The following is a 13,324-nucleotide window of genomic DNA, read 5'->3' as shown; positions in this document are numbered from 1 at the left end:
CAAACGGCCCCATGCCGGGCATGCCACTTGACTCTAGGTTTTAAATGTATAGTTTTTTGTGCAACTCGCACGATGTGATTTTCCAACGGTCGTGTTGCTCCTTTTTGTAACGACACAAATGGCATGTTCTTGTTAGCTTAAAATACAGAAATATCGTGGTGGCGTTTAATTTCACCCCTGCCTGGAAAGTGAGCGTTAGGGGTATGTATATAAATATGCAGTTGTGGAACAATAATATGCGAAACTTATTAGGAAAGCAGTATTTTGTGCCTGGTTGAAATTACTCGCTCGAGCATGTTGGTGTGAACGAGACCCTACACACAGGAGTTATGGGCTAAAATTAGATTTTGACTGATTGCGACTATTTCATGGACCGCCAATACATAAACAGTGTTTGCCTTACGTAACTCTTGAATGTTTGCTCTGGTCTTCTGTGCTTAGAGGTATTTAATCTTAGAAGAATTTGTACATAATTTGGAGAACGGGGATTGCTTGCCTCGTGCTACCAGGTGAGGTTGCATAGTGCAATCTTAAATAATTACCATAGTCAGATGGATGTCTAGTGCTACCATGCTTTATAGAAACTACCGCCAGGGCTTGTTTCTTGATAGGAATTCGTAGACAGCTATGATTAAGATTTCATTAAAATGAACTGCAAGCCCCATAATGCAATGCAATATATTGTTAGTTGAAAAGTCAACTGTCTGTAGGTGGCACTCGTCATCTATGAGTCTCTTGGGTCACTGCAATGAAATACTTATGAGTGCTCAGTCTTTTCACAATTGAGTATTGGGTTCTTTCAACATTTGGGAGAAAATCTTCATGTTTGCAGACTCAAACTCTGCTGCCAGGTTCCAAGTGCCTTGTGTGTTCTGGTGGTACCTGGTGTGGGTGTTCAACGTTCACAGGCGGTGTCGGATTTCTAGAATGTGCTGCTGGAGTATTTATTGCGAGATGGCACTGCAAAGGCAGTCCTTTCTTAGGCGAGCTCTGAGGCAATCAAAGTCCCCGGCTCATCAGTACCTAAGCAACTTTCGGTAGCCTGTGGAAACTTCCTATACGTTCAGACAGGTTACTCAGACGTCTGAGGTTAAATAGTGTCATGAAGAATTTGGAAGAATGCTTTCTTTGTAGGCGTGTTTTAATATATAGCTATAAAATGATATCCCCAAATGCAGTGTCTGACAGAGTTGCAAATGCGATCTACACGTTCGTTCGATTGAATGTGCATGTGTTTTCGGTCTTGGGTTAAAATGAGCATTATTTTGGGATGTTGTGGGCAAGGTTTTATGATTGTTTTTGTGTGAACTATTCTTCACTTTAGTCTAGCTGATTACTGAATGGGCTCCATGTATGTGCTAACTGATCAATGATAGCTGTGGTCATGGGAGGTCAGGCTCGTCCTCCAAAGCCTACTTTAGAGCACTTTCAGACACCTTTTCGCCAACACATTACTTTTGTTTTTCAGATATCGGGGCGGGGCTGGGCGACCTCCTGTGGTTTGACCGATGATTTCCCCCTGCAGACACAAACATTTAACCACCTCGATCAGCATTCTTCCGGCCTTGCATTTTATAATGGCCTAGTATATTGAACCTGGTTTTGTCTGTTTTAGTGTGCCTTGCACTGTCCTGTTTTCCAAACTGCATTCGAAATGGCTGAGTCCCTCATCCATTTAATTGCTGCAATGCAAAATCTTTTTAACTATGTTCTGTGGCGTAAAGATTCACGAGAGCAGGGGTGTACTTTAGTCGCACTTGCCGAACATTCTCGTAGTATTGAAGTTTCTCAGCTACGTGTGGGATTATCTCATTCAGTCCAGGGCTTTGCATTATGGGACTTGCAGTCCCATTTATCATTTTAACAGCAGAGCAACAAGTTCCTGAAAACAACAAGGAAGCAAATCTCTGGACTGCATGGACGAGCTTTTTACATGGGGATCTAGCGCACTTGTGGGCACTGTATCTTAAGAAAGGACGAATACGTGTATTATGTTGGCTCATGTTCCACAAAGGAAAAACAGATTAGTAACACATCTATAAAGGGCAATGTAGATTTTTTAAAAGATGAATGGAACCACGAAGAGTTTTTTTTAAGCAGCTTGGTTAATGACCATCACCTCGAGCATGTGGACTTCATCAGCCCTGGGATTTTTACATTTGCATACGTTACAGGTGTTGCACTGTACAGTTTTTTTTTTACGTCTGTGACCACGCTTCCACCCTCCCCCCACACGTTTTATGCGAGGATAGACATACAACTTTTCCCTAAATGAATGGAAGGTGATGCAGTGGAATGGGGCGAGGGTATTGTTTCTGACATTTCCTCGTACCGCTTTTCCTTTTGGGCCCATCAATCCCATAAAAAAAGAGGTACGGTAAGGGTCTATTTTAATGTCTGTGCATCTTCCATCAAAACACCGGACCAGTTTGGTGCTTAATCAAGGGATTTTCAGTGAATGCCCAACTCTAAATCAGGTTGAGTCTCTTTCGATGGCACCAGCAAGGAGCAAAATAACATGAAAACATGCCATGATAAGTGACTTCAACTCAAAATGTTACGGAATTACCCAGTGCTCCTCAAATTTTTCAAAACAGTCTGGCTCTGTGTGTGTGTGTGGCTGGCTCTGTGTGTGCGGCTGGCTCTGTGTGTGTGCCTTTGTGTGTGTGTGCGGCTGGCTCTGTGTGTGTGCGGCTGGCTCTGTGTGTGCGTGGCTGGCTCTGTGTGTGTGTGTGTGCGGCTGGCTCTGTGTGTGTGCGGCTGGCTCTGTGTGTGTGTGTGTGGCTGGCTCGGTGTGTGTGTGTGGCTGGCTCTGTGTGTGTGGCTGGCTCTGTGTGTGCGGCTGGCTCTGTGTGTGTGCCTTTGTGTGTGTGTGTGTGTGGCTCTGTGTGTATGTGTGGGTGCAAATGCAATAGGTCTCACATTTGTGAGAGATTTAGCTAATGGCAATGTAAATTACAATGCCATTTATTTATCTGTTTTCAAAACCAACACATAAATACAAATTTTGTCATTTACAATGCCAATAGCTCTAACTTTTCCAAAGGCGAAACCATTGCATTGTAAATGTTTGTTAACATTGCGGCGGGTGCTGCAGCCAGCAGCACCCGCCACAATGGTAAAGATGCAAGATGCTACTGCCACGGTGGCGGTCGCATCGTGATTCTACGTGCAGGACTGCCGTCATACAGGCGGTCGGTCCCAAGCACCACCACGATGGCGGACAGACTCAGGTCCGCCCGCCATCGTAATGACCCCCATAGTTATTTGATTGTTAGACTGCTGTTTCCAGCATGACCGGAGTGATGAATTTTAAAATTAGTCTAAGCATACTGTCTTGTCTCCACTAAGTTTGAAACAGAGGTCCAATCATGAATGAATTATATTGTTCACATCTTTCAACCTAAAACGCATAAAGCACGTCTACTCAGAATATTTGCACAGGTCAAGATTGGAAGTTTTAATAACTGGAAAACAAGCAAAGCACTAAGTACTTTATCAGGAGTATCTTTTGCACTATCTATCAAAGCAATTATATTGTAAGTCTGCTGGCTCTTTCTTATGGCCCTATATGTTGAATTTTGAAACTAGACCAAGGTACCATCTAGCCTTCTTAGAGTACTCACATTAACTATGTTACCATGTGACACTTAAATTGTAGATTTCTTTTAAATACCTTTTTTTAAATTTCGGTTAACGGAGTACCTGATTTAGAAATGTTAGGCTGTATGATTCATGCTTTTAAGAGGGTCCTGGTTAAAGTGCCAATCTGCATCAAAAAGTTTTATAACAAAGGATGGAAACTAGTACAGATACAAGTAAATAATGGATTTAATTTGATCATGTTTTACATTTGTGACTTTCTTGATAAAAGTGTACATTTTAATTAACTGAAAAATAAAGGTAATCCATTAATTCATGCTGTATTTATCAATGCAATTGTGGTTCTAATTTGAATTGTTTCCTTCTACTGTATTAATATGCTGCCTCTGGTATAAACCTAATGTTAGATTTGTAATTGGAACCCAGGCACAATCAGAACAATACAATGACTCATGTTTTTTATTGGACAGCAATTATAGTAAATAGAATTTTGGAAGCTCCACAGTAAATTATTTTATCTTTACAGGTGAATATGTCAGGTAATTCAGATATGCAAGCAATGGTGATAAACCAGTACTCCTGTAGAAAAAGATTTCAAAACACTCCACTGCCAACAATGTTCTTCAAAATCAAGGACTGAACCATTGTGAAAGTGGCTTGGTTCGGCATGCCTCTCAGGCACATACTGCTCCACAACTAGATCAGCATCTACAGAATTTAGGGCCTTAGTGGTGTGATGTTGACCTCAAAACAAAGAGTAACCTAGAATCTTATTTTTTGTAAAATGATAAAGACTACTGTGGTACATTAAGATAATGGGTTTAACCACTACTGTTCCCTTCCTTCCCAAAGCTTTGCACCTTCTTTTTAGGTCTCCGCCTGCGAAAGACTGCGCACATGTGCAGTCGAGCTGGCGAGACTTAATAGGGTAGAGAGAACATCACTAGTGAGGTTAAGCCCCGCCCCTCTTCTCCATTGGTTGGCCAGCCATTGGAGAAGAGGTAAATGTAAATGTAAATGTGTTTGTATTTATATAGTGCACTTCTACCCAGAGGTCTCGTAGCGCTGTATTTATACCACTGTGGAACCCATCCTGGCTTTCTTGTGAAATGTCCACTCCTGGGCACCCCCAAAGTGAAGCCAGGCATCCAAGCGCTGCTGGGGCCGTTGTGGAGATTAAGCAAGCTATTGCCCAGAGTCACAGAGTGGGACCCATGATTAGACTAGGCACCGGGGCGAGAATTATCAGGTCCGGGGAAATTGAGTCCAAGAGCCGCCGAGGCGGGAATTGAACCCGGGTCCCGGGCCAGACCTCTGCATCAGGGTCTGCCGCCCTAACCATTGAGCCACGCTTCTCCCGAGGTCCTAGTGACGTTCTTCTTTTTATCTAAGCCCCCGTCCTTTTTAAACTGGGGGGGCGTGTTTTTGACTTTCTTTCTTACATTCTTTACATTATTTACAAACAACAGTCAAAAACACGCCCCCCAGTCTGAAAAGGACGGGGCTTGCTGCCTCTCGAGGACACGAACTTTGTGTTGAGAATGCCTCTCGGTTTTTTATGTACTGAAAATGCTGAAAAACCGCTCTGTTTAATTGTTTTTTATTGCGCGGGTGCCCACCCCGTGACTTTGCCCGCATTTATATTTTTAATTCCTAGCGGGTGCCCACCCCTCGTTATGGCCGCCTATTTTTGTTATTTTCGCATTTATATTTTTAATTCCTAGCGGGTGCCCACCCCGCGTTATGGCCGCCTATTTTTTGTTATTTTAATTACGGGTGCCCACCCAGCTTTATATTTTGAATTAGAGGGAGCCTACCCCTTGTTTGCTTCGAGACTCACCGCTGCGGCCCATGTGTCCAAACTAGACGTCAGGCACCTCCTGCCCGTGACGTGGGTGGGGCCTGAAATACGTCCGGAAGTGCAGGAGATGGCAGCTGGGAGCCTCGCTGGCTCCACACTAAGTCCCGGTCCTGAGATGGACCGGGTGAAACTGGGCCCTTGCGGGGCTCTCCCTACTCCATAGGGAGAGCCCCGCAAGTGCAGCAGACGGTGGAGAGGTAACGGTAATTGCAAGGCGCTTGAAAGGAAATGGAGGCACTCTTACTCGGTTTCCCGGAAGACTGCCTACAAAGAGGCCCTGAAGGAGTACCATTCACAATGTAAAACTGCGAGAGCTGCATACACTGTGAGTACAGTGACGCAAGCGCAGAATTGCCCACGCACTCTCTTTTCCGTTGTCAAAAAATTGACAGGAACGGATACTGTCCCGATTCCCCCAGCTTTGGAGGAAGCTCAGTGTAACTCCATCGCGGAATTTTTTACTGCCAAGGTTGAGCGCATATACAACTCTATGAGCATTCCCTTGACAGTGAATGAACACCAACCGGGACAGGTCGCTGTAATCGAACAACCGCTCTCAGTGGTGAAGGTTACAAACTGGCAACTGTTTGATGATATCTCGTTCCTCTCCTGCTTGAGCAGTGTAAGATCTGGCTCCCCCCGTGATCCTGTACCCGCGAAAATTCTAAAGTTATTAGATCTCGAACCCCGGCGGGTTCTTATGAGACTTCTGAATGCATCTTTAACCCAGTCTCATGTGTTACAGGAGTGGAAGCATGCAATGGTTGTCCCTCTTCTAAAGAAGGCAGGAGCCGACGCGTCTAATCTTGCCAACTTTAGACCCATATCCCTGCTGCCTGTTCTCTTAAAAGTGCTGGAAAGGCATGTCAACACTCAGTTAAACCACCTTGTGGAAAGCTCGGGATTCTTACACTCTTTCCAGTCTGGTTTTCGTGCGCATCATTCCACCGAGACCTCGCTACTCGGGGTGACGGAGAGGTTGCGGCACGGTATCGATCGCGGGGAAACATCTGCACTCATCTTGCTGGATTTGAGTGCGGCGTTCGATACCGTGTCCCATTCCATTCTTCTGAACTCTCTCCGGTCCCTGGGAGCAGATGGTCCTGCGCTGGCCTGGATTGCCTCCTTTTTAAGTGAGCGCACTTTCCAGGTTTTCTCTACGAAAGCCGTATCTGCCACCTGTCTGTCGGCGCACGGCGTTCCCCAGGGGTCTATACTCAGCCCCTTATTTTTTAACATCTACATTAGACCCCTGGCTACCATCGTGGAGGACGCCGGGCTGACTATTTTTTCATACGCCGACGACACCCAAATTGTCTTCTCCCTTTCCAGCAGCGAGTGTAACAGTTTATCGATCCTGAAGACCGGATTGTCACGGGTAGCCGAGTGGATGCAGAGGCATCTCCTCAAGCTAAACGGTGACAAGACCGAGATTGTCATTTTGGGGAAGCATAAAGATCTTTGGGGACCGCAACACTGGCCCAGTGACATGGGACCCCTCCCCCAGCCAGCCACTGTGGTTCGCAACCTCGGATTTCTCATAGACGACAAACTCTCCATGAGGCAGCAGGCCACCAGGGTGGCCGCCATCTGTTTTACCACCTTGAGATGGCTATAGAAAATCCTATGGATGCTGCCCCTTGCCAACAGGAGAACCGTTGTCCAGGCATTAGTAACTTCTCGCCTGGACTACGGAAATGTCCTCTATCTTGGTGCCGACGCTGCTACCATTAACAAACTCCAGGTTGAACAAAACTCGTCGGCACGACTCCTATGTAACATCCCGAGGAGATCATCGGCCTCACAGGCTCTTCGCGACCTACACTGGCTTAGAGTCCCTAGTCGCATTAAATTTAAAGCCCTGTGTTATCTTTTCAAAATGAAACACGGCTCGGCCCCGAAATACTTACAGAGTCTTGTTCAACCCTACAAGCCTTCTCACACACTAAGATACTCTGCCAACTGTGATTTTGTTGTTCCAAGATTCAAACTTGTAAAGATGGGGGGGTCGGTCCTTCTCCCATTTAGGCCCCAAATTCTGGAACGCACTGCCCATTGCTCCGAAATCAGAGACCGATCTATGTTGTTTCCGGAAAAAACTGAAAACTTTACTTTTTCAATAATCACATCTCCTGCTCTAGTTGGTCCATGGTACTTCTGTTGTGTCCTCATTTTCTTCTTTAGTCTATCCCTTGCGCCGGGAAACCCACTGCGGGTAGCTGTTGCGCATTATAAATTTTAAATAAATAAAAACGCGGAGGGGGCACGAGGCACATTGTCGGTGCCCGCCGCATGTCAGCCCCGCGTGCAGCCGCCCAAGAGCCCAGGCAGCAATTGAACCCCCACCGGAGGAGCAGCCTGAGGAGAGCCGGTGAGTGGGGCTCAACATAGTCCATGTTGGGGAGGGAGAGTCAGAGCGGCCCTGTCTGACAGCGGGCCGCTCCACCGTTGTTGGGCAGTTCCTGGAGTGCTCCACAGTCCTGTGGGGCCGGTTCTGTTCTTGTGTTGTGTGTGGCTCTGTGTGTGTGTGTGTGGCTCTGTGTGTGGCTCTTTTTTTGTGGCTCTGTCTGTGTGGCTCTGTGTATGTGGCTCTGTGTGTGTATGTGTGGCTCTGTGTGGCTCTGTGTGTGTGGCTCTGTGTGTGTGGCTCTGTGTGTGTGTGTGGCTCTGTGTGTGTATGTGTGGCTGTGTGTGTGGGGCTCTGTGTGTGTGGGGGGCTCTGTGTGTGTGGGGGGCTCTGTGTGTGTGGGTCTGTGTGTTTGTGGGTGGCATTTGCAAGAGATTAAGCTATTGGCATTGTAAATGACAATGCCATTTATTTATCTGTTTTCGAAACCAACACATAAATAAAAATGTTGTCATTTACAATGCCAATAGCTCTAACTTTTGCAAAGGCGAGCCGTTGCATTGTAAATGCTTGTTTTTTTTACTCTCAATAACAGGGATCCAACATCTTACGCTATATAAAGTCTAAGGGGCTCCTGTTCATCCAACTGACATAAATAGGGTCTTCAAGCAAGAGTCAATTTCCATCTTAAGCATTCCAGTGTAGATTTCTTAAAGTTGCCTAGGTTTTATGAGCCCTGGGTTCGCTTTTCGGTGACTTGCAACAACACTGTTGCATAATGCTTTATTACACTAGCTACTATCCTACACAAATGGTGACATAAATCTCTAATATATCGGCTACTATCTTAATGGTAGCTTCTGCCTTTCATGTGAGCATTCTTTCTCATATAAATACGATTGTGATATGTCTTTGTTTCTTTTTCGTCTCTTACCTCTTTTTCCTTAGTGGCACTTGCCTAGAATGACGACAACAACGTTTCACCTAGTGAGATAAAGGAAGGTTCCTCCTGATAGCACCAGAATTGGTAATTCATTTTAAGTGCTTTTTGCAGGGCTCCTCCTCATGCAATTGCGACAATTCCCCTGTCATATTTATCAGACTTTCCCTCTAGATTGTCATGACTTCAGTGCAACAGCCCCATTGTTTTTCTAGGTTGTATATTTGAGTTGCTCAGCCACAATGTTTTCATTCCTTCCAATGCAGAAGGGACTCTGGTTGTTTTGTTTTTTTACTTTTGAAAGTACCTTAAACATTTCAACCAGACTCCATTCTTCAGGTCTAACCATGAAGTAATTAATAATGGTACAAATCATTCACTTAAGTTATAAGCAGACATCAGTATTGCTACATAGAACTGGTTCTATATGTGCCGACCTTCAGTGTCATGTTTGGGCACAGTTTGGAGGAAACTAGGCATCTTGTGCATTCTTTAACTCTGGCAACTCTTCAAATTTGTTTCTCTATCAGCACAGTTTTGTGTTGGGTCAGAAAGGTTTTTGTAGGAATGCTACCATGTTTCTGAACTTCTCAATAGCAAACCAAATCCATTGATTTTATTTTTAGAACGGACAAGTATGTTGACTAGTCAAAAGGTAAAATTATGCAATTGTGTGATATCAATCATTTGAATTTGCTAGTGGATTTTCTTCTGCATTAGCCCTACAGGAAACGTGTAATTCCTTTGAAATTCTAGCATTCACGTTGATTCTTGCTGCTTTTCAAAATTCTATTTTTTCTGCAAATGTGCTGCTTTTTCAAATTATATCTGTTCACAGGTCTTCTTTTCCTGGAACATTAGTATTCCATAACGTATTACCAAATGGTTAGAACCCAATTCAAATGCCTTCTGAGAGATGCCTTACAATTCCAGGAGAGTGACCGTCCAAAGGAAACTGCTATCTTCTGCTAAAAGGCACCATCCAAAGGAAACAGCTATCTTCTGATAAAAGGCAATCTAGGTAATGACTTAGTCACCACTTTGTGGAATGGGAGCCACAACCCTAGATCCATCAGAAGGTCTTGATCGATCTGAATTTTTATGTTAGTGTCCTACATGTTTGTCATCAGAGTGATGATTAGGAAAAAGGGAGACTTAACTCAAATGCTTCATTTCAAAGGCCCCCGGCTTTTTCTTTGGGAATGTCTTCACTGGGCAGAAACGACTAATAATTGTATCATTGTATTCAATTAACTGGGAAAACCATATGCTCAAAATTATTAGTGTATTTGCTGGATGAGCACTGTTTTATCATAATTCTAAATACAAATGTCATATAAGTTTTCAAGATAATCCTTTTCATTTTCTTCCTTGAGAGAGATTGAAGATTTTATTCACCTGATATTCTATGGGCGCAAATCTCCCTTTCTTAGACACCTAAGCGTTACCTTGTTCATCTTATTTAAATTAACTATTAATTCTACATGCAGATTCAATAGATCCATAGGACACAGATTTCAATGAAGGCCAAATGTGAACGAGACAATTTAATAGTTTCATTTTTCCAGGTTAATCATTTCCCACTTTGCACTTTTTTCCACTACAAAATATTTGACTACTCCCCGAGCTTGTCCTATATTGCAAACTCCCTGAAGTTTCAATGGCACTTGGAGGTTACAGCCACACTTTTCAATGGCACTTGGAGGTTACAGCCAGTCTTTTTTTTTAAGACACTTTTTATTGGTATTTTCACATACACGTTGTCATTGATTACACTATAGAATATCATTCCTGTTGACATATAGTCATTGATTTAAATTGTTACAATCATATTTACCGATATAAATGTTATTTTCTACCCCAAACTGTCCCCCCTCCCCTGTGTCCTAGTGTCCGACGCAATCAATTATCTATTCACTGTATACCTATCCTATCATGTTATTTATTCACTTAGTCATCCTTCACATTTCCTGCTCTGGGACATTTTGTGAAACTCCCCGTCCTCCTCAGCGGTTTCTTCTACTATTTTAACATCTGTGATCATTGCAGACCATGCCTGGGTATCCTCCTCAAGTCGTTCATCATGTCTAATGTGCTTCATTCTGATTAGTCCCGCTGTTGCCCATCCCCTCTAATCCTGTACCCATTTATGTATTAGTGGGGATTAGGGGCTAATCCATGAAATTGACACTCTCCTTATTGTGAGTACTAGTTCCAATAATACACATTTTCTACTCAGTTTTTTCCCTTTTGGGGCAGGCAGCAGGTTCAGGAGGACCGCACGGACTGTGCCAGGGATAACCCATCCCGTTGCCACTTGGAGTATATCTATCACTTCCTGCCAGAATGAGCGCAGTTTCCCGCATTTCCATACCATATGCACAAAACGTGCAGCAGGTTACAGCCACTCTTATAATGGCATCCTCGGCAAGGCCGAAGAGCGTACAACCTATTTCATTGACGCTCTCCCACTTCACTGACTTAAACTCTTATAGCAGTTTGAAACTGGCCCCCTGTCTGCTACTTAGTCTCTTCAAATCTGAACAGGCATTTCCATTTTTAGTAGGGCCATTACATGGATATCAGGCTCCACTGTCTGGGCAAAAGTTCCATTAACTGTTCTTGCCATTATCAGGATGAAGGAGGCACTCATTGCCATGTAATGATTTGGATGTTGGTTTTGTCGGATATTAGGCATCCTTTTCTGGGAGCTATTCAGCGTTTAAGTGACTTTCTTGACCTGGAAAGTTTCCGAGGGCATCCGGGATGCACTGTAAATTCTCCACTTCCATCTTTCCTAGGGCTCCTTAGAGCTTCTTTTAAGTAATTTTTCCACGCCCACCGGCTTTAGAGGCTCATTCTGTGATAATCGGAGTCACTTTCTCCATGATCTTGTTTGTAAAACCAACTCATGGCCGCTGCCTTTCCAAAATGGAAATGATGTACTTCTACCATTCCTTGGCATAATCCCTCATCCCACAGATCTTCTTCCCCTTCCTCGCCAAACTCTGCATGACTTCACCGCAAAGCATATTTTACCACAATCCACGTGCACTGACATGGGTCCCAATTCTTTAAAAGCTTACTGTTTCTGGTATAAATGAAGTGGCCAACGTGGAAACAGACAACTCCACCACTAGTGTGTTTAAGTTCACAGAGTGACCGTTTGGTGTACATGGGTGGCTTTGATCTTTGTGGAAACAGTCAAAATTCGATTCTAAGTATACTTTTCAGTGTGCCTTGGCAGAGCAGGTCTTTGCACCACCACTCTGCTTTCAGACTCGCATGTTTATGAGCGCCCTTCGCATAGCACTTGAATAAACTGCAGGGGGCATATAAAGTATGTTTCCAACCTAGCTCCAGCTGCTTAGTTTTCTAATTCCACCACCTGGATTCACATGTGACTGGCTGGACAGCACGGCTCCAGGATTTTAGAAATGATAGATGTTACAAGGGTTCAATCTCATATTTGTGCTGCCCATGTGGGCCCTTCTCGCAAGGCCACTCACTGAACAGGGCCAAGCATTCAGTTCAAAGTTGATGGCAGGAATGGAAGAAATTACAGTCGATTGAGGACTGGTCAGTGGAGGAGAACAAAAGATAGTGACATACGTGCAAGGAGGTAAAGAAATATGATGAACACAAGAAGTCTGACTACTCTAAAGAGAGGGCAGTAAGCCAACAAGACAAAACTCAAAGAGGTTGAGGTCCTGCTGAGTTCACTACGACATGCCAACTGTGGAAGTTAGGCGTAATTAAATGTACTGTAATTTTGTGAACTCAGTGCTAGTTGTATGACATTTAAACAGAGTTGAGTAGTCTGTAGAAGGGAAGGCAACATCAGACAAAACACTTTCATTATAACGATACTGTATCCAGACTATCACTGCACATCACATAATGCACAAAACATATACGTTTTATTAACTAGAGCAGGGAAGCAAATACACGTATAGCGACAGTACCCAAACATGAAATATACCAGTAAATAAGAAAAAACATTGATGCGATCAATGGCTCTAAACCTTGTCCAGGGAACCCGTTCCAGAACATGGCCTCACTCACCTTATCTGAAAGATTCTCGGACATTCTCTATACACTGCGGCTGTTTGAACGATTACACAGCTGTATGACCAGTAGGCGAGGATTCGGCGATAGGGAACAACAGCATCAGCTAAACCCACACGGGCAACTTTTAACGCCAAAACATTCAGAACTGCGGTTCATTTGAACACGTACTGCGCATACACGAGGCACAGACACTAATCACCAGAACTCGCTGCATGACGCAACTGACGTGTCTGTTCCTACGTAACATCAGAGGACCTGGTTAGAGAAGGGTGTCTTTGTCAGCTACAGTCAGGCTTACTTACAGCTCGCCCATTACTTACCATTCGTTGGCTTTATTTTCTCTCGTTTGCTTGCTTCTTTTCTGAATGCTTTGCTTGTGTCAGTTTGTCCGTCTGGTGTTTGTCCTTTCCAGGGACAGACCCTACTTCTCTTTAACATTTATGTGCACTTGACTAACGAAACCAGAATATGAATGGCAGAGAATATGGAATCTGAAACATTG

The 13,324-nt window shown here is 44.1% G+C and overlaps 1 protein-coding gene across 4 annotated transcripts in view; it reads right to left on the bottom strand.

Annotated features, from left to right (window-relative positions):
• The window catches only part of LOC144755284 (uncharacterized), a 173,851-nt gene extending 160,839 nt beyond the window's left edge, over positions 1 to 13,012 (bottom strand). For all 4 annotated transcript variants that reach the window (XM_078644061.1, XM_078644064.1, XM_078644062.1 and 1 more), the window contains exon 1: positions 12,817 to 13,012. In XM_078644061.1, coding sequence (XP_078500187.1) covers positions 12,817 to 12,840 — 24 coding nt within the window. In that variant the 5' untranslated portion in view covers positions 12,841 to 13,012. The remainder of the gene's footprint in view (positions 1 to 12,816) is intronic.
• Positions 13,013 to 13,324: the final 312 nt, after the last annotated feature.

The sequence above is a fragment of the Lissotriton helveticus genome, chromosome 5_1, assembly GCF_964261635.1.
Source record: "Lissotriton helveticus chromosome 5_1, aLisHel1.1, whole genome shotgun sequence".
NCBI lineage: Eukaryota > Metazoa > Chordata > Amphibia > Caudata > Salamandridae > Lissotriton > Lissotriton helveticus.
The sequence above is the reverse complement of the archived record's forward strand: the minus strand, read 5'-3'. Positions and strand labels throughout refer to the sequence as shown.